The sequence below is a fragment of the Tetranychus urticae genome, chromosome 2 (assembly GCF_039701765.1).
Source record: "Tetranychus urticae isolate SD_2017Ah chromosome 2, NJAU_TeUrti_SD_1.0, whole genome shotgun sequence".
Lineage (NCBI taxonomy): Eukaryota > Metazoa > Arthropoda > Arachnida > Trombidiformes > Tetranychidae > Tetranychus > Tetranychus urticae.
Window position 1 is genome coordinate 1,232,344 of NC_142959.1, and position 26,636 is coordinate 1,258,979.

General features: G+C 33.0%; 5 protein-coding genes across 6 annotated transcripts; 2 read left to right on the forward strand and 3 right to left on the reverse strand.

The window, feature by feature from the left end:
- Nucleotides 1-1,239: 1,239 nt before the first annotated feature.
- Nucleotides 1,240-1,875, reverse strand: LOC107363530 (uncharacterized). Its single transcript, XM_015930766.3, has 2 exons — nucleotides 1,770-1,875; nucleotides 1,240-1,694 (listed from the first exon to the last, which is right to left on the reverse strand). Exons 1-2 carry the CDS (start codon nucleotides 1,825-1,827, stop codon nucleotides 1,378-1,380), a joined length of 375 nt encoding a protein of 124 aa, XP_015786252.1. The 5' UTR covers nucleotides 1,828-1,875; the 3' UTR covers nucleotides 1,240-1,377.
- Nucleotides 1,876-2,772: 897 nt separating this feature from the next.
- Nucleotides 2,773-7,757, forward strand: LOC107363529 (uncharacterized). Its single transcript, XM_015930765.3, has 15 exons — nucleotides 2,773-2,984; nucleotides 3,334-3,404; nucleotides 3,499-3,637; nucleotides 3,708-3,874; nucleotides 3,940-4,033; nucleotides 4,112-4,236; nucleotides 4,365-4,526; nucleotides 4,594-4,824; nucleotides 4,886-4,996; nucleotides 5,083-5,166; nucleotides 5,226-5,379; nucleotides 5,469-5,657; nucleotides 5,720-5,834; nucleotides 6,128-6,924; nucleotides 7,081-7,757. Exons 1-15 carry the CDS (start codon nucleotides 2,933-2,935, stop codon nucleotides 7,578-7,580), a joined length of 2,991 nt encoding a protein of 996 aa, XP_015786251.2. The 5' UTR covers nucleotides 2,773-2,932; the 3' UTR covers nucleotides 7,581-7,757.
- Nucleotides 7,758-14,287: 6,530 nt separating this feature from the next.
- LOC107363609 (uncharacterized) lies at nucleotides 14,288-15,367 on the reverse strand. Its single transcript, XM_015930855.2, has 2 exons — nucleotides 15,234-15,367; nucleotides 14,288-15,168 (listed from the first exon to the last, which is right to left on the reverse strand). Exons 1-2 carry the CDS (start codon nucleotides 15,286-15,288, stop codon nucleotides 14,600-14,602), a joined length of 624 nt encoding a protein of 207 aa, XP_015786341.2. The 5' UTR covers nucleotides 15,289-15,367; the 3' UTR covers nucleotides 14,288-14,599.
- A 2,629-nt stretch (nucleotides 15,368-17,996) lies between these two features.
- Nucleotides 17,997-25,162, forward strand: LOC107363606 (uncharacterized). 2 transcript variants are annotated; one of them, XM_015930853.3, is made up of 4 exons: nucleotides 17,997-18,176; nucleotides 18,896-20,939; nucleotides 21,018-24,287; nucleotides 24,750-25,162. In XM_015930853.3, exons 2-4 carry the CDS (start codon nucleotides 19,232-19,234, stop codon nucleotides 24,803-24,805), a joined length of 5,034 nt encoding a protein of 1,677 aa, XP_015786339.2. In that variant the 5' UTR covers nucleotides 17,997-18,176; nucleotides 18,896-19,231; the 3' UTR covers nucleotides 24,806-25,162. The 2 variants fall into 2 exon arrangements, with proteins under 2 accessions (XP_015786339.2, XP_025016921.2); XM_025161153.2 differs by lacking the exon at nucleotides 17,997-18,176 and having other exon boundaries at nucleotides 18,634-20,939.
- LOC107363608 (uncharacterized) lies at nucleotides 25,163-26,625 on the reverse strand. Its single transcript, XM_015930854.3, has 2 exons — nucleotides 26,227-26,625; nucleotides 25,163-26,156 (listed from the first exon to the last, which is right to left on the reverse strand). The coding sequence occupies exons 1-2, from the start codon at nucleotides 26,517-26,519 to the stop codon at nucleotides 25,358-25,360; spliced, it is 1,092 nt and encodes a 363-aa protein (XP_015786340.2). The 5' UTR covers nucleotides 26,520-26,625; the 3' UTR covers nucleotides 25,163-25,357.
- Between the last annotated feature and the right edge of the window lie 11 nt (nucleotides 26,626-26,636).

The window sequence follows — 26,636 nt, forward strand, 5'->3', positions numbered from 1 at the left end:
GACGACTTATGAGATAATTTCGGTTTCGGATCTCTTTTTATACTCAAGTTATTTTCACGTTTCATGTTTTCTGCTTAGTGAAAGACAGAAAAACAACATGAAAAGACAATTGCAACAATTTATCATTAATACGATAACCTCAAGCGGATAATAACATTTACCTTATGAATTATTGTGTAAATGATCGTCATCATAAGGCTGTTTATTCCAGTTAATGAATCTACGTCTCAGCTGAAGTTTGGAACACAATTGAATAATGTTTAGATCTATATTAATCTCACCCAAAGTTTCATCCAAAATCACTTTTGTATTTTTACAGTATTATCATCTTAAAAAGCCTCTTTGGTAAACCATGAATTTATTTTTTAAGAATATTTGCCTTCTCATTTCAGAATTTTAAAATTGTTTAAAACCAATCAAATCAGAATTTTCCACTTTTTTATTACATGAATTTCGACGTTGATCTCTCTGTTCAACAAAATAAAGCGAAATTTTCGTTTAGATTGAAATTTTACACAAAACAATCTCAAAGCTGCCCACAAATCAACTTTTTATTGAACTTTAATGATACAAAATACCATTGGTAATATTCGGCAACAACATGATTTTTCCACTTCTTGTTAAGTTAATTGTGCATTTAAATTTCTTTTTATTAACAATTCAATTGCAAATCTATTTTTATTTTCTCATTTCTCCTTTTGTTTGATTTTATGTCTCAATTTTTCATTCTTGATTTAATCCACAGGTAAAATAAAATTGTTGAAGTTACAAATTTAAATTGTTTTAAAACGATTTATTTTGATTGCGGATAAAAAACACGACTGTAAAGTTCATTGTTTATCTGGATTAATCTTGATGTAAATGATTTAGCCATTGTCCGTCTTTTTCGTGATAATTTTGTAACAACCATAGTTAAAAATTTACGAGCAATTACATGGAAAGTCGATTGACTTGTAAATACTGGACATTACTGTACAACAGCTTGCATGCTGTACAAGACTGACTCCTTGACTGGTCCTTAATATGAAAAGGGCCGTAAACCTACGAATTCACTTGATAGTTAGATTGGGATTTCTGTTATGAATTACTTTGAAACGTTAAATCGTAAATTGGTTGAAATTTCCACTTTGCTAAGTTCCATTAAGCAAAATGGTTTAATCCTCAAGTATAAATGGTTTGAATATACAACAATTGAAAAGCAAAGCATAATGGCAAAAATAATAATATTGAAATGCGAGATTTTTCGTACTGAATTTGAAATTTTATTTTCATTTTTCATTTTACGAATGAATACAAACTGTCTTTATAATACAATAATAATTTCTTTTATGATGGAACGAAAAAAATATAAAGTGTTCCGTTCATTTCTTCATGTTTCTAGTTTGATCCATAAGCTTCTGCGTTGGTTCGTGATGACCCATAGCTTTGTTCAGATCCAGCTCGAGCTCCGAGAGTAGTACCTCGAGAGCCACCAAGAACAACATTAGCAGTACTTGAATCTGGTCCAGCAGCTGAGCCAGCAGAGCTAGGAACAGACACAACTGGTCGGGATGCATAGTAGTCAGCTCTGTCTCTGAACCGGCGATTACCTCGTCTGTAATAAACATCATCATCAGAATAACGTCCGTAATCAACTCCAAGTCCGTCTAATAATCCATCTCGATAAGCTCGTTCTCGTCGAAGACGCGAGGTTGCTAAAAGAAAGGATAAATCAAAATATTGGATCAATCAAATGATTCTTATTAGTGAATTAAAAAATTTGTGTTTACCTGAAGCAAGGCTAGCAACAAAACAAAGGGCGACAAATAAAGTGATTAGTAATTTCATTTTACTTTTTCTAATTGCTGGAGTTATTTCTTTAATCAATTGAGTTTAGCAACACGATTAAATCATCACAATCATTTCGATCTCCTTTTATACTAAAATTATAGATCATAATTTAGTAGGATCATTGAATTGTTGCCAGCGACTGGATCTTAGTTTGAGCTTGCTCATGTTATAATCAATGTTGTAATTATTCGCCATTAATTAGTCAACTATTTCCAATTAGGTGTTTGGTAGTTTATCAATAAGATTAATTGAATCATCTGTCTGGTTGAAACATTAATTTGATCCATGAACTATTAAAAGAGTAAAAGGTGATTGGAAAGATTATTTTTCCATAAATAATCACAATATGTTTGACTCGATATTTTATGGTTAAGGCAACAAAACAGAAATCAATTAAACTTATTGTTAAATAAAATAGATTGTCAATTAGGTAAACCCGGCGAGCAAAGGCTTATTAATTTGATAATCACTATGATAATTTCACATTCATTTAACTGAAAATTCTTAGTAATTGTCTGTTTTAATCAGCGATCTAATTTAATGATGTTATCCCCTTGAACTGAATCTGCTTTTATCTAATTGAATATTACAATTATTGTAATAATTGGCTACTAGTTATTTGGCTAATCAATGATAATTTGCTACTCTTTTTACACTTCATTTCTGAAAGCAAGAATTGTTCAAGTAACTCAGTATTTCACATCCCATGTTAGATAATTAAATATTTTTACTCATTTTGGAGGCGTAATTGGTAATCAAACAGGAATAGAATTGTTGTAGTAGTTGAATTTAGATCTTGATGACAATTTAGAATCAAGTTAAATGGTAACAAATTGAATAGACAATCAGATTTGTTTAACTGATAATTTACATCGAATCAGGAGAGAGTAGATTTTCCTTTGATTATTTAAAACCATTCATATTAAAAGGTTACTTTACTGTTTGCTTTTGATGTTAAATCAAAATATTTCTCTAGTGGTTTACTTTCAATAAAGTTGAGTATTTCCAGGTCCAATCACAATTTTTGACTCTTTTGTTCACCAAATGGAATACATCGAAAAAATATTTTAGGCCTTCAGCAATCAACTTAATTTAATTTCCAATGATCTTCTCAATCTGGCTTTTGTCTTTCATTTTCACACCATCCATAGCTGGTAAGTAAACGTATTGTTTACCACTCAATTAACTTCAGCACCGACTTATCTACATGAAATGAGCTTGGAAAATTTGACTGATAATTACTAGATCTGTAAAGTGAAAAACTGAGTGGGCTAAGATTTACAAGAAAATAGGAATTATGAAGATAGCGTGAAAATCTGAATTTCCGATGATTAACTCAATCATATGAGTATCAAAAAGTATCGATAAAAACACAAAGGATTGGATAAGGGCAAGGCGGGAAATTTGTACAAGCATTACAAGGGGAATTAGTCTGATCTTTGTTTTGGTTAATTTTAACATTCATTTATATTTTGGATTAATTTAATTCTTTCCATGTTGAAGACGTCCCATTAAATTTGCCCGAGTTTGTGCCTTTTCGTGAATCTCATTTGATCGCTACTTTGACTAATAGGGTAAGTAGATCTATAAAATAAGTGTTTACACTTTTGATTTGTTCATCTTTCATTATTGCGTTCATTATTCATTTTACGTTTTCTTTCTCATCAGAATACAAATCATGTTACTTATATGGAAGAATTCATTTCTTCAAAAGACAATCGCAAAGGAAAGATTGAAGTTGTCAGAGGCTCTCAGAGTTACACTATTTTTTACGATGAACGCGATGACTTTCGTGTGGTAATGACAGGTAAACAAACCATTTTTCTTGATCAATCTGTGATATTAATTTGTTTTTCTTTCTTTTTTCAATGCTATAGATAGTGATTGTCAAGTGTTCAATTATTATAACCGAAAATGGAATCAAAAGTTACCCGATATAAGCAGCGAGCTGGAAAAAATCTTAATTATGCTTGGTCCTTCAATTTATTTCCGAATACAGGCATCATTGATAAATACGCCAAGTGGAGAAGCACCAATATTCTGGGTATTGATTGGTTTTTAAAGCCATAGTCATGGTTCTTATTAAAAACATCTCTACTTTATCTTTAGCAAGACGGTGGATCTGCAGTTGTCAGAGGAATCCAGGTGGACTCTAAATTCGCAAAGATTGAGTCTGATTTGAATGTGACTGTATATAAGCAAGGTTAGTTAGTCTTATTTGGTAAAATTATTTCAGCCTTTTCTTATAATACAAATTTATGTATCTAATTTTTTTACATAGCATCAAATGCTTATCAAGATCCAAATCGAATTGATTTTGAAGGAATTTTTCTTGGACAAAGTGAGTCTTTTACGATTGATCACTATTTGACGGAATATTTAGATGATTTGAGTTATGATGTTGCGGTAAGCGAACAATTTTTTGTCTATTCTCTCTCTCAAAGCAATGGCTTAATAATGATTTATGGCTATTAGCAAGAGATTGTATGTTTTTCAATAATGGTAAATTAATAATTTTTTTATCGAACGATTAGCCAACTCCAGGAATTGGATGTGCTGAGTATCCGACGAAAAATATGCCATTTCCAAGCAAAGATATTATTGGTCTCACCGACACTTTCCATCTTTCCGCTGTTGAATACACCTATCAAAGCTCAGAGTCCTCTGAAAGTGACGTCAGCCAGATTGATTTAGAGGTATTTTTTCGTCGTAATGTATTTTTAAAGAGCAACAAATTATTTTCATTTCTGGTCTATGATCTAGTTATTTGTCGATGCTTCAGCTAAAATTGTGCGCTATATCGTTGATTATGGGGATGCTCTTTTGGAAACCATTTATGATTACAATTCTGGAATTTCATTCGCTTTTGAACAACCACGCTGCACTATTGCTCCTATGACAGTCGATGATATTGGTGTTGTCGATGGTAAATTTGATGCCCAAGAATTATTATGGCAGAGAGGATCTTTCAAATATCTTGGGAAAATTTTATTTGTAAGTAAAACGGTTGTCATTGTAATTCGTTTTAAATTAACACACTTTTGGTTATAATTAGGAACAAAGGAATGGAGTAATTGCTCATGTTTGGGAAAAAATTGAGTATGATGCTTCTTATGAAGGAACTAAATATGCCAAAATAGTCACAACTCAATATTTCGCTGATAAAGTAAGTGTCATAATTTGACCAAGTGCTTAAAATTAACTATTATCTAACGCTTAATTCACTGGCATTTGTTTTTTTTGAATAATTAGATCGACATTTCTTTCCCCATTCCTAGTAACGATCATAAGATACTACTTGGTATGACTAGGAAACTTTATAGTTTAGACGTTGAAGTAAGTTTAATTGACTACTTTAATTTGAATGATACTAATCATTTTGTATATTCTGATAGAAAAATTATCAACTTGAAGAAACCACGAGACGAGATGTCCACGATTTTTATGAAACAATTTCAGAATCGGAATATCAAACACTGTTCCAATTTTCTGATTGTGACAGTAAAGAAAAAGATAAGTTATGGTTGATATTTGAGTTGAGACCAATTGGTGAGTAAATCTTGAAGCACAACAATTTAGTTTGCTTATACCTGCAATCCAATACACTGATCTCAAATGTTACTTTATTCATCAAACAGACGTTGATAAAATTAAGGAGGCATTAAAAACAGCTGAACAAAATTTAATCATGCTACGAAAAGGCATTCGTGACTTAATTGTTAAGTCGATTCCTCTATCACCACTGAGAATAAACAACATTGATTTTGATTTTTCACAAAACTCCATCTCAGCTCATGTTCTGTTTACAGAGAAACCAAAACTAACAGGTATTATCATTAATATACAAACTGCCCAGTTATTCATAATTCTTCTTCTTTTTTCATTGTAGATGGTCTGATTAGACAAAATAAACAAATTTCTAGAAACTCAATCAAGCCATATGCAGATGAAGTAAAAACGTTATCCGATTGTGTATCCAAAGTTGCTCATTACAGCAAAGTAAGGTAAGGTTAAGTTTTAATTATTGAGGAAAGGATTCCAGTATTTAGATAATGTTACAAGTTTGGACAATCACTACAAATGTGTTTGCAATTGTTAAGTATTAATTTTGTGGAAAGAAATTTCAACTTATTTTGCTGAGAGTTCCAACTGAACTGAACATTTTATTCTTTATCTTCATTATATAAGCTTGTACATTTGTCCCTAGCATAATCAAAAAATCAATAAGGGCGTACTACATAAAATCAACTAAATTATTTTGGGTGTGTTACATTTGTAATTTTTTCTGATTTTGCAGCTCAATTGCTTGGTGTAAAGATCCAAAGACGAAAAATGAACAGCGGTGCGCTCCTATCATGAATGTTTCAACTTTAATAGAATCTCGAGGTGAAGATTCTATCGCATGTGAAATATACAGCCATCCAGTGGGTAATTTACGTGATCTAGTTGATGAAACTGATCTATCAACTTTACATGATAGCTTGTTGGCCCGAGTAACTAGCAAAATCTTCAGCGTTGGGCCGACTGACAATAAAGCAAGATTATTTGATTTCATCATTTCCAATATCATCTATTCAGATGTCTCTGAAGATGTCAAGTCTTCTAAGCTTCTTTTTGATCAATTATTTTCCTCGTATAAATTAAACTCTAATAATCCCTTGGTCTACACTCCTGATCAATCGATAAAAACATTAGGTGATTGTTATTACATTTGTGAAACATCTGAAGCAATAGATTGTACAAGTTTCTCATTCTGCATTAATCCCAAAGACCAATCAAAAGTTTCATGTCAATTGACCAGTCAAATGTTGCTGGTTGGCGGTGATGAAAAAGTGAGGGACGCTATTGAAGCTAATGACCATTGTACTGTATACAGTAAAAATCATATTTTTGATTTTGTAAAAATTAAAGGACGTCAATTGATACACTCTGGGGTTAAAGAGCTCGTCATAAATGCTGAGCAATGTGCTGCTAAGTGTGCTGCTTCTGCTAATTGTAAATCCTTTGAATATTGTGATAAAGTTTGTGCATTAAGTGATGATATTTATTTGGACCGATTATCCAGTCCAAACGCTAAGTGTGATTCATATACGTGTAAGTATGAGGTCAATGTAAGATACAAAGATGTGCAAGATAAAACAAAGACTGTCCTCTCTGTATAAAATACAAATATTCAATACAAATATTCTTAATAACAAAAGCCTATTCAAATTATAGTGACATTAATAATTTTTTATTTTTCATCCACAGTAAAAAAGACTGAAAATTTCAAAATAACTGGAAATCGCCTCGTTGATGAAGTAATGTTCGTTGAGACAGGAGTCAACTTAGATCAATGTGCTTCCCTTTGTTTTGATTATGTTTCTGGAGATGATAAATGCCATTCATTTAATTACTGCCCTAAAAACCGAGCTCAGTCAACTTGCCAGTTATCACAAAAAACAATATCCAAGATGATTCAAGATCCTGCTCCAAGATCAGCTATCAATTGTTTCAATTACGAATTGGTTGAAAGGAAATCTGATGATGTAAAAGCTGAAGCCTCGACCGTCACCTCTGCTGGTGGAAGTATATTAGCCATTGTTTTGGTCGTTTGCTTAGCTGTTGGATTAGTTTATGGTTTTGTCGGGGAATACATTTATTTAAAAGTAAACAACAAATTAAGGACAAGCAATGCAACAGCCGCCCAATCGCAAACAATTACATGGTCAAGGCAGGTCGATGAATCAACTACTAGCAATAACAATTAATTTAATAAATTCTAATTTCTTAATCATAATCGAAATTATCTGAGAAACTCTCAATATTATCTTGTTACATACAAATCTCTTAATCGTAATCGAAAGCACCTCAAATGCTCTCAACGTTATTTTAATAAACTATGAGCGTTTAGAATTACATTTAGTAAAAGCAAAGTTTGCATTGAATTGAATATTAAATAATAATAAATAAATAATTCAAATTAATCAAGTAAAATTTGATGTGTGACAATATTGTGTAAGCAAAAATTAAATTTAAATAACTACTGTTGATCATTCAAATTTTTTGTTGAATTTAAAAAGTAGATGAAAGAGAATAGGAACCCTGTTCTGAAGCATGAATAATGCTACATAGAATTTTGAATTGAAATATTGTTTGTATTGCCTGACTATCATAATTAACTTCAATTCCCATAATTCCGGCTGCTTTTTGCCTATTGAGTGCTTATATACAATCGATTCGCACTGAAAAAACCCCAAATTCATTTAAAAACCGATATAAGCTGATAAAACAAAAACTTTTGACTTTATTCCATAGAAAGACAACGTTAAAATAAAATGAAGCCTTCGCTTGTTACGGTGATTAAAAGATGGATTTGTACAAAATTTAATTATCAATTTGTCAATAAATTGGCAAATATACACATACTAATTGTTTTATAATTGCTATTTTTAGGAATAACAAATACTAGTCAGTCCATATACTGAACAAACTCTTTGAAAAACTAAGACTGATGGTCAATTGTTTCCTATGTAATACACCCAAATAATTAATGAAAGATATTACATCTACACCCTTATTGATTTTATGATTATATTCCATGATTGTCAAAGAGCAATGTATAAGTTATATACTGAAGTTCATAAAGTTAATGCAAGTTCAGTTGAGTTAAAACTCTCAAGAAAAGAAGTACAAGTATACGTTCTTTACACCTGCAAAGTGTAGAATGAAGCTATAAAAAATTCGATTTCCTTTTGTTTGCTTGTTTAAGATAGATAATGGCGATAAAGAAAATCCAGGATGCACCACTTATGAAGTACCAGATGTAAATATTTACATTAGTATCAAACCGTTGTTAAAAACAATGTACAAATAGTGGCAACGACAAAATGATGTTTAAGTGCAAGAAACAAAGAAACTTACTTTTTAAGTCAGTTTATACCCTTTGCTAATGTTTTATTACTTATTTACTGAGTTTACAATGGTCAAGCTGGACCCTTATATTTCCAACGTTCAGTTAAAAGTTACAGTTTTAATTGAGTTTTCATAGAAAAGGGGTTCAAAATAAATCATTTATTAATATGGTCTAACTTCAAATGTCAAACTTAAATAAACATACAAAGTTTTGTTGTTCTTGTCTTTATTTAGATTTAAAAAATAGATAAATTTTTTTACATTTATGGCAGTGTTGGACGATATGTAAAATGCACTTTGCGTTTAAATTTCTCCCATGTTTCGCAATTATGCTCAGCAAATGGAATTGAATTGATAGGCTCATCTCGAAAGATGAGTTTTACAAAAACCGCTCTGTGGTCCGAAATTTTCGTTTCCAATTTATTTATCGTTGTGCTTAGCGAAATATTTTGAGTACTAAGTATGTAATCAAACCTTCTAGCATCTTGGTCTCTATTGAAAAAAGTCGGACCAGTTGCTACTACGTTTAAATTAAATTCAGTTATGAAGTTCCACAGATGGTTGTCTTCTGGACTAGCATTCTTTGCCTCGCGGTCACGGTCTATATCTGCATTAAAATCGCCCACTATGACCACTCCTTTCATAGGGTCCCTATGAATATACAAAGCATCATCTCCACCAGCCAGCAGCCTTGACACTGTTGCCCGCAAATGGGTCCAATAAAGCAAACTCTGACTTCCAGTGTCACAACTTGGTGATCGGTGAGTGTTCACAAATCCAATTTTTGATGGATGCCTAATGGCTTGAATGTTTTGTTTTTCTGTCTGAAAATAAGACGGTTTATCAATTTTCTGAGAATATAACGCAACGTTATCCCCTAATGGGTAAAAAGCTAATTTTTCTTTGTTGCGGCTAACTCGAAGCGAAATCTCCTCAGTAGCATTTGTTATTGATGGGGGAACTTCCTGAAACCAGTGTAATGATCAAAAATGCTCTCATAAATAGTACGTAGAAAAGTTTGTAGAAAATACATTCAAAAAGAAAGAGGATAGGAGAAGCAAGAGTAGAAAAGAGAAACAAGTATTTCATTCCTTTATAAATACATTGTGAATGGGATCTTTTCTTTCAGCTAAGACTAACCCCCTTTCTTTTGTTAGCCTAAAGCCCTTTATTTTGTTGGAGGGTAAACATCTTGACAAAACCATAAATACCTCATATTGTTGGCCCTTGCTAATTTGTTTCTAGAAACTTCAATAGCCTTAAGGCAAATATTTGCGGAACCTTCTTTATCTTTAAAAAACAAGAGTTGGAAAATAAGAAAGAAAGAAGACACTTAAGCTTAGATAGAAAAGATAGACATTTTTTCTCTTTTTTTCTGTGAGATGATGTTCTGTGTTTTCTTTTGGCCTGCTATCGATGCGCATTTATAGGGTTGTAAAGGGGGAAAGGGTAGTCATAAAACCTTTCCAGGAATTGTTTGCTAAGTAATTTTGGGATGATGTGTGTCTGTAGGGATGTAAGTGGTCTCCTTTCTATTTACTTTAACTTAAATAAATACCAATTATGACAATATAGAAGGATCATCTTATCTCAACGCCAATGAATGTTTTTACCATTAACTTAATAAATCATAAGAAAGCCCTTTTCATGTTATTACGAATGATATAAGTTTCATTGCATTGAATTATTGATCAATTTAATATAAACATCTTATTTTTTTGGTTCTCATGTTATAAGGTATGTTCAAGTAACTGTAGCTGAACTGTAACTGACTGATTTCCACTAGTAGCTCCGTCATGGACTCAAAGTCCCAATCTACGAATGTAACTTTGTAAATGCAAGAAGAGAAAGAAGTCATCCGGGGCTAAATCTGGAGAATGAGGGCGGTGTGAAAGTGTATTCCAACCCGAATACTTGGTTGAATCCATAATAGCGGCAGCTCTATGCAGCTTTGAGTTACTGTTAAACCTTAGTGTATGCATAAAAATGTGGGTTAAGCTTCCAAGAAAAATCAGTAAGATGGCGTTGTTTTTTCAATAAATTTACAATGACAACTAGTTGTGAAAACTAGACTAATAACGACTAATTAACAGTAGATGGAGCGTTTTATGCGTTAACCGAGTTATGCATTAACTAAGGTTTTACAGTATCTACAAAAACATGAGCACGTTACACTTCATATAGCGACATGCCTTTTCGATAACAATTCATCACAATCTATCTGATCTATACAAGCTTAAGTCTTCTCTGTGTCTTATTTGCCAACTAACACGTTAAGGATAAGGTAGATAAGAAAGTTTAGCCAATGTTTGCCCTATAAAATTTCCTAGAAAAAAAGCAAAGGTCAACAAGAAAAGGTTTTTTATGATATTTTCAAGATTTCAGCCCTCAGGCTATGTAGTTAAACAAATTAAAGGGCGTTGAAAAGAAAGGGACAAGCACAGGGGAAGAAAATATACTTATTCACAATAGAATATTTTCTTCCTCATATTGCACAAAATGGCCAACAATGCTTCGTTTACGGCGCGATTTAGCCACCTGCGGAAGCTCTACCAAAATTTAACTCGATGCTGATTGTTTCATTGTGAGGTACAACGATAAGATAGAAATGATATCTATTCTTTCAACATCCCTTCTTAAGTGTTCTTCCCTTCTCTTGCTGCTTATTGTAGCAGATAGGATCCTTTTCCAAGGGTGTGGTTAAGGTAAGAAACAAAAAAGAGTAAACAAGGCAATAAAGTATAAGTGCAGATGTTTGCCCTCAGGCCATGGAGAGTAACAGAGGACAAAGGACAAAAGGGGGATAGGAAGTAAGGAAAAAGAGATAATCTGCGCAATTTGAAGAAAATGAAAAAGGGAATAGAGAAGGGCACTCAAAGAATATTTTGAAAGTAAAGAGAACTTCTTTTGGAGTTTTAGCTTTATTGGGTTAGTTAGGTTAAAATCTCTCTAGTTATACATTGTATATGTATCATTTACAACAAGCAATTTCTTTCTTGAAGCTTTTAGCCAACTGCCGGTTCACGCGTTGTTTTTTCAAGATCTAAGATGAGGGAGGTAAGGAGAAAGAGATCGCAGCGCAGATGCTCGCTCTTGGGCTACATAAGCGTCCAGGAGCAAACAGGGGTTGGGTCTAAAGAATAAAATTAGGAAAGTAGTTTATTGCTCTTCAAGGAAGTACAAATGTTTGCCCTCAAGCTATGAAGGAATTTTAGGTTAAGAGAGGCAAAGAGAGGGTCAAAACTAGGGGAAGCAAGATTATCTTCACAATATTATCTTTAGATCGCAGATAATGAAAATACTTTGGAATAGTTTATTTTCACTATTCATCGAGCAACTAATTTCATGATTTTCAATTCTCCCTTAATAGATCGAATTTTATCGTTTTATGTTAATTTAAGATGATTTTGTGAGTTTTTATCGATATTTTACGAAAGAAAATCGAATCAATTGGTAAGTAAAGAAATCAAAATGAAATTTGATGAAATGCACTTGAATTTACAGTGAGGTATCATTAGTTGAGACTAAATTCATATACAGCCACCTTCGTAAGTTGTTACAGTAGAGTCTCTCTGTCTAACGCTTTTAATTAAAAAAGCAAAAGACATTATTTATGATTATTCATTTGTTTTCATTTCAATGAAAGAGGATTTGCTCGTAAAATAGCTTTTGTGTTATTTCAAGAGAGTCACAGTTACTGATACTTTACTGTAACTTTTCCTTATCATGGATCGTTGATAAATTTATCTCATTATGTGGCATTCTCATATTCTCATTGTCTGGGATCTCACTATACGCTGATTAATGTAAATATTTACAACTTTTTGCTTTATAAGTACTTTGAATTCGTCGAAAAATCTCGCTGGTATCAACATCATTATCAATATCATCGTTGATTAATAGATGTAGTTTTTTCATATCTTAAATTATTTTATTTGTTGAACTTTTTTCTTTCCCAGCCATAGTAACAGCAAAAGTAACGCAAGATTATTCATTGAAACATTGTTTTATATTTACAGGTGATTCTAACATTAATTGAATAAAAAATATTTTCCGCAATTATTACATCAATTCAAAGGTGTAAGGAAACAAGACACCGTGAGATGCAAGAAAGGTGAATGAAGTAAAGGGCGTTCAATAAGGTGCGAGTAACCACTTCCGAAATATTGATAAAAAGGTGATGAAGAAGTTGAAAAAACTAAGATCGCATGGTTCAAATGGACATTATTAACTATCTTCATCTTTACCCTTATTCTGGTTAGCGACTACTTGCACCTTATTAAACGCAACACCTTAAAACTCAACCTAATCTCGTTAATAACATAAAGAAATCTTATACTATTATAGTATTATATATAAAGAAGTGAAAATTATTGTTCAAAAGTTGGCCAATTGTGCTTTTAGTTATTAACTTTCTTTATGTAAGATTTTAAACCAAATCGAGCTTCGCCCGGACGCATATAACTGTCATATCAATTACCTGTAATTATACTCAATAAATAGGTTTTTCAACATTGAATCAAGATGTAGGAGTTAACCTGCTATCAAGTTTATTCAACTGCTCATTTAACTGTCAATGGTAATTTATTTTGATTGTCATCTTGTTTATGCTTCTGTTTTTTTCATTTTGACGAGATAATGGTTTTCATCTAGCAAAGACCATATTCAACTTCAATTCTTGTTCATTCAAAATTTTGGTTAATAAGAAATCTTTCTCAAAGCTAATAATGGAACGCATATTGGACACAGTTTGGTTTCCATATGAGCAAAAGATAACACCAGTTTTGTTCAGTAATTAAGCCAGAAAATTTTATTGCCAATCGGCAGAGCCCATGCAGGGAACTTTCGAAAATAAGGATCTTGGGTCGAAGTTCAACGCAATTGCAAAAGTCTTAAAAACGACAAATGGTCATCAACAAAATGAAGTCAGTCTAGTGCTGCACCGAGAGTTGTTTCATGGTTCATACACAAGTTTGAGAAAGACTTTGGTTTTACTGGTAAATCCAGAACAAAATTCGGATAGGCTTGAACAATTTGATTCATTTAATCCAATGGCTATGTGGTTCATCTGAAAAATCAATAGGAACCACGAGACTAGGAACTTGTCAAATATTGATCAATGTTGTTTCACACAAAGGCTTCAATCAATAGATCTGACAATTGCAAACGATGTAACTGAATGGACCCAATCTTGAATAAAAAATATATCACCAACATATTGTTTCATATTGTAACTCCATTAAAACTGTGTCATTAAATTTTCAATGAACATGAAGATTGATGACTTGATGATTGAATTTTAGACCAATTCACAACCTGCTTTCAAAGGTTAAATTAGCAGCTAATACAAGCTTCAAAACATTGTGACTAAGGAAAGTTCGAGAAGTTTTTGATGGACACAATCAAACTAACTGTACACTCATTTACAGTCGACTCTCTATTCACAAGATAATTGAACCAGAACTTCATTTTTGCTGTTCTGTCACTTAATCATTCACAAGAGTAGATCACCTTGAAAAAGAAACAGTTTTATACGAAAAGAGTTTCAAAGTAACTTAAATGCTAAACTCAATGTATCTTTATTTTATAATTCAGTTTGTCTGCTCTTTAATTACAACTTTGATACAATTTCATTTTCAATGATAGTTGAGGTTGGCTTTTACATAAAGGATGAAAATAATTAAAATAATTTTAATTGTTTTACAAAATGCTCAGTTAAACCTTGAACCCTACAAAAATTACTCACAAACTCAGATAAGAAACAAATATATTAATTCAGATTAAATGAACTGTTATTGTTTTGCCCTTAAGACTTCCTGAGTCTAGACTAGCCACTTCAAGTTAAACTGGATTTTTCAAGGTTTTATTATCACGATTATTTTGCGCCGCCTTTTGGAATGGTCTTTGGCTGTTCGTAATAAGTGCTGTAATTGTAGCTTCCAGTTGGATTGGGAGGAATTGTCGCTGGTTCAGTATTGTAGGCACTGTAGTCGAAACTACCCGATGAATTGGCTTCTGAGCTTTTGTTGGTTGATGCAGTCTTTTGAAGTGAAGGTGATCCCGATCCATCAGAAGTGTATTGACTGTAATCAAAGGTACCTGATGATTTGGTTTGATTGTTACTCTGAGTATGTTGACTGTAGTCGTAAGATGACCCATCTGCACCAGATGTTTCATTTGCCTGAACATTTTTGCTCGATCCAAAGCTACTAAACAAAGATGACAATGTTTTAAGTGAAAATATTGAATCTGAATCGTCAGATTTCGCCTCAGCTATTAAAGATTCACTTGAATTGGTGCTCGATTTTTCATCAGAGGTCAGAGTTGCTGCTGAACTACCCGTTGAATTGGAAGCAGGACAAGGACAGTTGGCAGTTTTACAAGGCACAGGTTCCGATATGCATTCAAATAAACATTTTATCTCACAAACCATGTCCGAAGCATCTAAAGAATCAAAGTCAATCATGAGAAACAACCAAATCAATACAATATGGTCTAATAATACATACCTAATGAAGCAAATCCAAGGGAAAAGCACAAACTAAACAGAATCAATTTGTTCATTTTGATGATTTTAAAGATGATCAAGACTAACAATCTTATGAGTGATCTTGATTTGATCAAAAGTTCCAATCTGTCGCTAAATTGAAATGAATATCCGAATCAAATCAAGCTTACTTATAACTCAAGACTTTTGCCTTACATTAGATACAAAAGATGCGCATCTTAAGGTAATAATAATCATTCTGGTGATTTTCTTGATTATCGTAAGGATAATCAATGTCGGAAACAACAATATGCCAGATGAATTGCCATTATTATGACAATAAAATTTTGGCAAAAGCAAAGGCAAGAAATGACTCGATTTACAACAAATACAAGATAATTGATATTAATGCAACTGACTGACTGATTTTCTTGGTAGTTGATGCTGTTTATTGTCTCATTTTATTGTGATAATCTGATTATATGACCATGATTATCATGCAAAGATTAGAATCAAATGACGAAATTAAAAATAACAATATTTTCTGGGGAAATTTAGCCCATGGTGAGAGTCTGATGAAATTTATTTTGATTTCATGATTACCTTTGAATGTCTCTGATCCTTCATCTAATTTGTGGCCAATTTTAAAGATACAAGTGATTTGTAATAAAATCAAAGTTAATATTAGAATTGAAAAGTGAAACCAGGAACTTTGATTGGGACTTTTGATGAACTCTGTATAGCAACTTGGATCAAGAGCATAAGGTTACAAGAACCTTTCACCATTCATTAATAGTTAGTAATCAATATCTCTTGGTAGCAATTAATAGAGTTGAGTCAAGTTCACTTCCATAGTCACCCATGTAATTGTCATCCAAATTCAAGAGATTGAGTTGAAACAAATTAGTCTCTAAAGAAACTCATTGATTTATGATTGAAAGTAATGCAGTCAATATAATGATTTAATTAGTAATAAAAAGCTACCATTTATTACCATATTTACATGGTAAACGAGCAATTGAAAAGAAACATTTCATCAATGACAGTCAAGCTGAATGATCAACTCTATGACAATGTTTAGGTTTAGGTAGCATATTTAAAAGCGCTTTGTATCAATCGATTTGCCAAGAATTTTGGAAATTTATTCAAATAATAAATCCCAGAAAATTATTGATCGACAATTGTTTCTATGTAAAGTGCTTGTAAAGCTGGTTCAACATACCTTCACATGTGAGAAAGATGTGACTTGAATATTTTATCATTACTTTCTCCTTTTTTTACCATCTATTGTCAAAAATATGAAAACAAATTGAGCCTGGTTTTATTATTCTTGACCTATTTGGTCCCTTTTTGCCTTGATGAGTGACAAAGGATTCCTGGGTTATAATCGAAGGTTATAATAGCTTCTTCTAGGGTTCCCTAGCTGTGTTTATGGCCATGACCTTTCCCATAAACCTAAGCACAAAGACCAAGGGTCAAATTTTTTACTTAAAAGGCTTGACTTGAACCGGTTTTAGTCATTCATCGAGCACCAACAGTGTTTGAAATTTCGTCTTTGCAAGCATCGAAAAAGTTATTTTATATTTAACAAAAATGTGTTATGACAATCAACCAACTTCAGTTTTTTACTCAGCATCTAATTGCTTCGTAATTAACTCGACTTTGTCCCTTGAAAGCTCAAGCTTCTTCCACTAGTTATCACAGGATATCTTAGGATAAGCAATTAGCCATCATCAACAACATTGGTTACAAATCAGGTAAAGTTGTTTGCTTTATCCATCAAATAAACTTGGCATCTTTGTCTCTGTTCCTTTAAATATTTACCATGTTAAGTCATCTGCAAATAATTTAAAATGTTTCATCATGTTTTCTCTTGAATCTTTTTGTGATTGCCTGTGTTTAAATTGCAAATTGATACTCTTTGAATGTTGATTAAATCATTAGTTATTTAGACATTGACTGAAAATTAAATTGAGCTTGAATTTCTTTGCTATTTTGCAACAATTAGGTAAACAAAAGCACTGTGAGGTAATTAGTGATATGCCATTTTAAGTTTCCCATGTTACCTATGACCCATGGCTTAGCTGCTCAAACACCTAGTGAAAGTAAATTATATTAACTGGTCATTTATTTCAAGGTCTTCCTGTGAAACGTTTTAATTATATCTTCTTCGCAGGAAAATTTAATAAAATCTCATTATTTTAACACATCAGTTGATTTTTACACAGGATATTACAAGGTTAAATAAGTTAGCAATTGCACTCACAGTCTCAGTGACAGATTGTTGAAATAATAGTTCAAGCAATTTAGCAATTACAAATTGTATGTTTACAATGAATATTTTAAATGATGAGCAGGTAATATATCACAAATGACAGAATTAGCTACTGTAAACAAAGTGTCACAGACAGAAGATTAGACAGATAGTGATTAGCAAAGAGTAAAGTAACCTTACTCTTTGGTGATTAGTTTAATAATATGATACATTTATTAAATCTTCCTGGATCATTGAATTTATATAATCACGCTTTACACATGCACAATAAGGTGTAGGACTCGGACAAGGAAACAGCGATATAATCAATTTGATGTTATATTTCGGTAAAAAGTAGCCTTAAGCTTATTTAAGTGAAGAGTGGGTTGATGAGAGCTAATCTTGGAATCGTTGAGATTTTTTATTAAGAGACTTTAAGAAACAATTAATTTCTTTTGATGACACTAGATGGCAAAGAAGAAGAGAAGATCTATCTTTTATCTTTCAAGATCACCTTTCAAGATTTTTGGCATAGCAATACAAGACACATATTACAGACAGATATAGACAGATAGATACATGCAGACATTACAATGCGTCTAGATTTGCGCAATTACAGAGTTAGACATTAATTTAATTTTTAATTTCGTATTTTATTTGAAGTCCTCCCGTGATAATTAGTTAAGAGTAAGGAAAACGAAAGATTAAAAGGTAAGATCAAATTACTTGTTATTGTTCATTAATTTATTCAGTTTAATCAGTAATATTTATTTACAAAGTGTAAACTGAATTCATGATTAGTACCTCGTTCTTTACTAACAAGTTACTCAGTTACTTGTAAGTTATTTATTTGAAAATGACTTTGAATCAGTAACCTGTCATCTAAATATCAACAAGATACCAACCACTTACAATTCAGGTGCTGTATTGTGGACAGGAAAAAGGTTCTTACAATTGTTAGTTATTATCAACTTGTTATACAATGTAATAACAAATGTTATCTTGGAAAATCGATCATTGAACTTACCATAATCAACATTGATCGTTAACTTTTCGCTTGACAGTGTCAATCTATGCGTAACGATAAACTATACATTCTGAATCAATTACATCTTCACAAGCTCGATGAAGTCAGGTTCATGCAAAAGCGAGTTACAAAAAGTAATAGAGGAAAAGTCCCTTTTTTAAAACATGCAACTTTAAGGTGTACACTGTGCAGCCTTCATTTTTGCTCACTCGTTTTAACTAGTCTTAACCATTAGCTACATCTCACATTTCTTGTTTATCATCCTATATTTACCACTGTTAACCATTTACTTACTCAGTCTCAGATTATCGTAATTCTAGTTTGATTCAAAAAATTGATGCAATTCCTCACAACTACCAAAGTCAACTTTTTCATCGTATTCTTATTTTTCCATTTCTTTCAGTTGTTTTGGCCTCAATATTTTAATATATTCTTCTTCACTTTTGTGTACACTCATCGGATGCAATGAGATAACCAAGTTTATGTTTTTTTCTCTGATAAAACTGCTACTTAAAAATCAACAACTGTTCATTTTACTGTATCAACGATTATCTTAGTGATTATTTTTAATTGACATGCTTACCCTTCATCGATATTTTTAAGCTATATTTTGGAGAACGCTTATATGTTTATTTTCGCGTCTCTCGCCGTTCTTTGTGATTCTACTGAATATCATCGTGCTTCTATGACTTCATCTTCCCTCTCTTTTTTTTGTTGATATAAAAAGATTTACTTCAAAATGCAAAGTAATATTTTCACCTGTTATCTTTGTTCACCTCCTTTTGATCTCAAGGAGCATCAAATTCAAGGTCATTGTATCCGGGTGCACAAGACTCCTGCCTCTTTGAAATGTTGTAAATGTGATTTTCTTGGACCTAAACATGACATTATTGCACACTACAAGAAAGAACATCCAGAAGGAAAGAGTCACGGTATTCTTCAAGTTTTCGTCACCTTTGTCAAATCCAAAAGAGAAGTACACCCTAACAGAGAAAATATCGTATCCTCTGAGAATAATCAAGCTAATGGAGCAATATCTAAACCCGTTCCTTCATCTTCTGGTGCCGTATCTAAACAGCCTTCTAAGCTATCAATTCAAAATTCACTTGGATCTAAGAAATCATTGTTGGTCCCGACAAAGAAGCCAAACCTTATGATCAACTTAAAGAAGAAAGCTGTTATTCTTGGGTTTTCAAGTTGGAAACAAGAAGAAGTTCGAAACCAAGCTCAGAGTAGAAAAACTATTGAACCAAGGCTACCAGCTACATCGTCTGCATCTTCACTTCTGCCGTCTTCTAAATCTTCTGTTACACAGCATAAAATTGTTCAAAAAAAGAAAATATTTAATCCTAATAAATTAGACCCTCACTCGAATAATAATTCTGTGAAAAAATACCGGGAACCTAATGGAGAGATGCTAACAAAGAAGCAAAAGCATCATAAGTCGTGTAAAAGAAAAATTGGAAGGCAACAAGCACAATCAAAACAAACTCATGAAGCTTCAGAACGAGTCAACAATAAAGAACGAGAAACAATATCCGAATTTGATGCTGACACGGAAGGAGGAACGGAAAGTGGATCTCAAAGTGAATCGGAAAGGGAAACGGAAAGTAGATGTGAAAGTTCGAATGGGAGTGAGAGTGAATCTCAAACAGGAACTGAAACCGAAACCAAGTCTAAAATTAAAGCCGCAATTAAAGATAAGGCCAAAGCCAAATCCAAAGCCAAAGTTGAAAGCAAAGGCAAAGCCAAAGCCGATCCTATTATTTTTGAATTGAGTTCTTCTCCTGATGCAGAATCTGAACCAGAACCAGAACCAGAACCAGAACCAGAACCAGAAGATGAAGACGTAGATGAATCTCTTGAAACAACTATTGGACTCGACTCAAACGTTTTCCCATATCTTTCATCTAAGAATGAAAATGACAGAAGTTCTTCTATTTATTTTTGTATCTTCTGTGATAAAAAATACACCAAATTCAACCTTGCCTTGCACCATATGCGCGTTCATGTTAATTTTGGATATCATTGTAAATATGATAAATATTTTCATCTTTTGCCGTCATGCGTTCAGCGTCATATACGTAAAGAGCACCGTGGTCAACCTGAAGAATACAAAGACGATCATTTCGAAAGAAGAAATGTCAATAGCTGGATCATTGATTTTTTAAACGAACAATTTAATAATGTTCGATTGGTTGAAGAAGATCAAGTTATAGATAAGCCCATTCCATGGGTTCAGTGTCCGATTTGCGTCAAAGTTGCTAGATGTAAAAAAAAGTTTGCACATAAATTTACATCTTTCCGCGCCTTTGAAAGACATTATTGGCAACACACTAGATGGTGGAGAGTAGATTGTGTTTTATGTGGAGCTTCAGTTCAACGAGCTCATCAACGTGATCATCTTTCGGAGCACGAGATCCACATGAAAGATGATAATCTAGAGAGTAAGTTTAATCACAGACTTTCAGTTTTCGTTGAAACAAACCAATGTCCTAACTTTTTTTATTTTACTAATTTTACAGTTTTTGAAGTTTACTTCCACGAACGGATTGACGAGATGACTTCAAATAAATTGGAGTACATATTAGATAACGTAGAAAAAGAATTTTATGCTCGTTACAAATGGTATCGAGATATTAAACGTGATTTGAATATCAAATTGGTACCTTGTGATTCCGAACTTCCATCTTCTATTTCAAAGAAAGGTCCCGAAACAGCAGAAAAATCAGAACCGGAAAATGATAAAGAAACAAAGACTATAAAGGCAATCACAAATGAAGAGCGTTCCTTTAGAAAAGCAACTGAATCAAGGAATAACGATGAGCTTTCTAGCTATTCTGATATTGAATCAGAGGAAGCAATGAAACTTGCTATGAAAATTTTGAATGGTGGTAACTCACCAGAAAGTGATCACTCATCAATTGAAAATGATTCACCACTCAATGAAGAACTTGCTGAAGTTGCAGATGTTCAAACTAGTCCTGATGAAAACAAACAATCAATTGAAGATAAACAAGCACCAAATCCAGATAAATCGGACGCTGCAATTGGAGTTATTGTAAACGACAAGGAACGAGAGAAAGATAGTCCTAGGAAAGAAAATCAATTAGTTGAGATTTCACCGAACTTACAAACTAAAAACCAAGAAGGTATCAATAGCTTAAGCACCACTGAAAACGTCTCTGCTAATCCACCCTCGACCATAGTGAATAACGTTCCAAGTGTTGGAATATGTTCTCCAAAATCCACAACAATCCCTCTCCAAAATACGAATGTATCTAACGAACGAGTTCTTCTTTCTCCTGAATCCAGTTTGCGACAGATGTTAAATGAATCAAGGGCGACTTCTAATACTTGTTCCAGTGGACAATATAAAGTTCAAACATTGATTGATTCGAATGTAGACGACCTGATTAATGGTGGATCTGCTTCAGACAATCTATCATCTGAGCCTCTTACTCAACCTCAAAATGTTCAACCATCTACTCAAATATCATCGAATGGACAAACTTTAGTTTCATCCGATTCTCATGGCCTGAAAAGGCGCGCAAGCACTTCTGATGGTCCTCTAAATAAAATACCCAAAGCAGTTGAATATGTTCTAAGTCAAATGTTTCCGAAGCAACAAGAGGACAATAATACTGTAACTAAAACAAATAACTCAGTCGTTCATTCACCAGTAGCCGACTCAACTCCATCATCTCATTTACCAGTTCCTTCAAATCCAACATTATCATCTTTATTGTCATCGCCAGTTTCTCAGAATTCCTATCCTTTACCAGTTCCTCCAAATACAACATTATCATCATTATTGTCATCGCCAGTTTCTCAAAATTGTTGTACTCAAGTAAATTCCGAGCAACCTAAACAAAATCCTGAAGAAGATGATGATGATATATGCATATTAGAAACTCGTATTGTGTCTCAGCAACAAAAAGTGGTTTCTAATAGACAAATATTGACCGCTTATATTGATCCAGATCAATTAATGACTTTTATTAGTCAAATGAATCCAGCTGACGTTGTTCAACATGAGAATGGTTCATACAATCTTGTTGGGGAGTCAGTTGAGAGAGTCAAAGAATTTATCTACAACCAAAATAAAGGCTTAACTTCTCCGTCCGTGTCAAATACACAAAAACTTTGGGTACTTTCCGTTGTCAACAATAAAATTCAAATGCAAAGAGCCCCGAGTTCATCAAATTCTGTACCAGGGACCGTAACATCTAATTATACCCCGTCAACCGCACCTAGAACTTATGCTCAAACGCCAGTTATCCAAAATATTGCCAATTATAAAAGCCAATTAGTGCATCCAGCATCAACTTTAAGCTATCCTCAACCTGTCAAAATTGAAAATACAACAAATCAAGGACCTAGAGCTGTTGTTTCTACCGCTTCTCAAAGTGTTTGGACCCCTGTATCACATCAAAACAATATTCCACAGGCTCGTGTTAATTACATCCCTCACCCTAATGCTCAAATGATGATTCGCACAACTATAGTTACTAAGCCTGCTCAATCACAAACTCCTCAACATTCTCAGCAATCCCAAATCCAACGTAATCAGCCAGTTCAATATCAAACAATACAGCAATCTCAACATCAAGCTATTCAACAGCACCAACCACAAAATATGCAATACCAAGCACAATTTCAGGGTGTTCAACAACCGCAAGGTCAGAACATTCAGATACAACACCGACTTTCATTACAAAGAAGGCCAATAATCTTAACAGGCCAAGTTCAACTTTCTGGTCGATCTCAAACTCCAGTAGTGCAATCCATTAATGCCCCTTGTAATGCCCCTTGTAATGCATGTCCACAATTGGCGAATTCGAATATTTTTAATAGATCTCCAAGTGTTCCTGTTGTCGTAAACAACCCTGAATACAATAATCAAGAGATTCGCATACATCCCAGCCCTCCTCCTCCTTATCATCAACATGATCAGCATTATCAGCAACCTCAGTCGCCTTTAACTCCATCAGTAAAAAATTCATATCTTCAGCAACTATCTTTGCAGCAAAAACATCAACAGCATCAACAGCATCAACAGCAACAGCATCAGCAGCATCAACAGCATCAGCAGCAACAACATCCACAGCAATTACAACAACAACAGCAAGATCAACGGCAATTACTACCGCAAGATAAATTGCAATTACTAAAGCATTTAAAACAACAATTACAGCAACAACAACTACAAAAACAACTACAACAACAACTACAACAACAACAACAACAGCAACAACTACAACAACAACAGCAACAACTGCAACTACAGCAACAACTACAACAACAGCAGCAAATACAACAGCAACAGCAACAATGTCAACAACAGCCAAGTCACCAACTATTGCAACAGCAGCAATTACAGCAGCAACACACATACCAACAATCCGTTTCTGGTGGAGTTTCTTCAATAGTTGACCATGCATTTACCACAGAGTTTCAGTACCAGCAAATATTAAAATCGAATGCATTTGATGGATCTTACTCAAAAGTTTCCACTCACCAAGGCACTGTGATTCCTCCTAATCATTCTGGTCAAAGTTTGTTGGTTCCTACACAGAACTTTACATCCCAATCTGCTCCTGTTGTTCAGGCTCCATTCTCTTCTAACTCTAATTCTCATTCAAACCATATGAACCAATCACAAATTTCTATGGGAACAAACAATGTAAATAATTGTTCTCCTCCTGCAAATTGGTCTGATAACCAAGCAGCGAAACAAAATTTGCCAGGAGAAGATGATTTACAAGCTATTGCCAATTTCAACTCTTCAACTAGTTAAGTCAATTTGTCATTTTCAATTTTTGCTGTCCTGTTTAAGTTTCTGAATTTTATCAAAAGCTAATATCTCATTATTATTTTTCATCCTATTTCAAACCAATTTTCGCATGTTATCTTCACAAAATCGTTTTATTTTAATTTAATATACAGTCAAAGAAAATGAGTTTTGCATAAAATATTTTAACTTCGCGCATTAAACTTTTTAAATGAGGTAACAAATGGCCCAAGAGAATATAATTTTTGATGCATTAAAACAATGGCTGTGCATTTTGTGATTAAGTGTACTATCAAAATCCCCAAAGGATTAAGTTTGATTGTATGCGCGAGGTTGAATTATTTTATACCAAATTGCATAAAATATTTTTTTGACTGTTCTCTTTTTATTAACAAATGTCTTCCTTTCCTTTTTTTGAAATTAATTTAATTGTATTTCTAACTTTATGTTCACTATTTTACAGGTTTTGGTGAGACTTATTGGACGCCAAATATTTTTCCAAAGGACTCTACTTATTAAAAATTTGCCAATCAAAAGACTGGATGTGGATTTTTCTTGACTGTTAATATGTTGAATCACATTTTTGTTATCAATCCCTTGTGAATAGAAGCTCTACGACGCATTTTGTAACATAGTACCAGACAAATTTTTTTGTTTTCTGAAAATCCATGACATGCATTTTCTATTCGTTCCCAGATTTCACTTTTATTCTTCTTCATTTTAAATATACATTATGACAATTCACATTTGTAATCTCATAATTCGATAATATCTTAAGTTTGACTTACTGCCAATCTATTGTAACATTGTTACACTTTGATACAAATATTTAGATTTAAGCCTACTCAGAAATAAAAGACTAAAAACATGACTAAATTAAAATTGGATGAATTTTCGTGATCCATATAGTTTGTTTATTGAAGGAATTTTATCAAAAAAGGAAAGTATACAAAAATTTTAAGGAAAATTAACTAATTATAATGAGCGAAAATAGTAGCAAAAAATATCTTCATTAACAATCAAAGTTAATGATCGAGTTTGAGATCATTGTTAAGTATTCAGTCATAAACTTCAACAAAAGCCAACACTTTGAGAATAAGCACGATTACATTCAAGCGGATCAATGTTTCCAAAACTTTCTTGGCAAGGACAGCTCCATGTTACTAGCGTTTCTTCTTTATCGTCAGATTTCTTTTTTTCGTTCTTCAGGGTGCATCTTTCGATAACAGCAATCCAAAAAGGATTAATAATAAACCTCTGATTTCGTATCATAATGACACTCCATGGAGAAACAAACTGGACGATAGTTCCATTAGAAAATCCCATACTTTCACATAATATTGATGGGAAAATCAGCGACACAGTATCTCCGACTTTATAATTTTGTTTAATAGACGCTTCAATTATTTCACCATTCGCAAAACCAACATGAAATTGACAAATAAAGTTGGATAACCTCATGGTTAATGTTTCTTTTCCATTAATCGTTTCCTTGAATTTATTTTTCAGTTGTGACGTGACTGAATGGCGCCAAACTGTGCGAATGTTCCTTTCTTTTTCAATGAGGGCTTTCATTTGATCAACCAAAGTAGTATTGTTCGGGATATTAACCTCTCTAGTTTTTTGATGAGGAGATTTTTTATCTAGACGCTTCCATCTATTGATAAAAATAGTACTTTGATCAGCGAATTGAGCACACTTAGCTTTCTTAACAGGTGAACTTTCATCAATTCCATCAAGTTTTAATGAACCGCTTTTGACAGAATCCACCGGAGTACTTGGAGTCACAGGCTTTCTTTTTCTTTTTTGTACAAAATTGAGAGGAGATGATGCAAGTAGACTGCTTAACTTAGTTGCTGATGTCGAACTCCTGAAAATAATATAAAAAGATTCAATTAGATTAAACGTAAACCATAAAATGTAAAAACAAATATCCTTACCTTTTCACAGTAGAGTTCAAGCTTATTCGTCTTTCAGTTGTATCTTGGAAAACTTCGTCATCCCCATCACTTTCAACTATTGTATAATCTTCAATAGAGTCTATAGACTGTTCTTGCTTATTTTCAGCAAGAGAACTCCTTGGCGTGGATTTGTTGGGTGGAGTGGAAGCAACAATAAGATTATCGAAACCGCTGAAAGAATTATTAGATGTTCTTTTAAATGAGCTTTTAGTGAATAAACCGGGCGGTAATGGTTTTATTAAAGCCTTTTTAGCTGAACGTCCTGATAACATTTGCTAAAAGACAATATACGACCAAAAACACAAAAAAATCAAGATGATTACATTGGTTAACAAAAAGAAAACATCAAAATTGAATTATGATTTCATTTAAACATGATGAAATTTTTA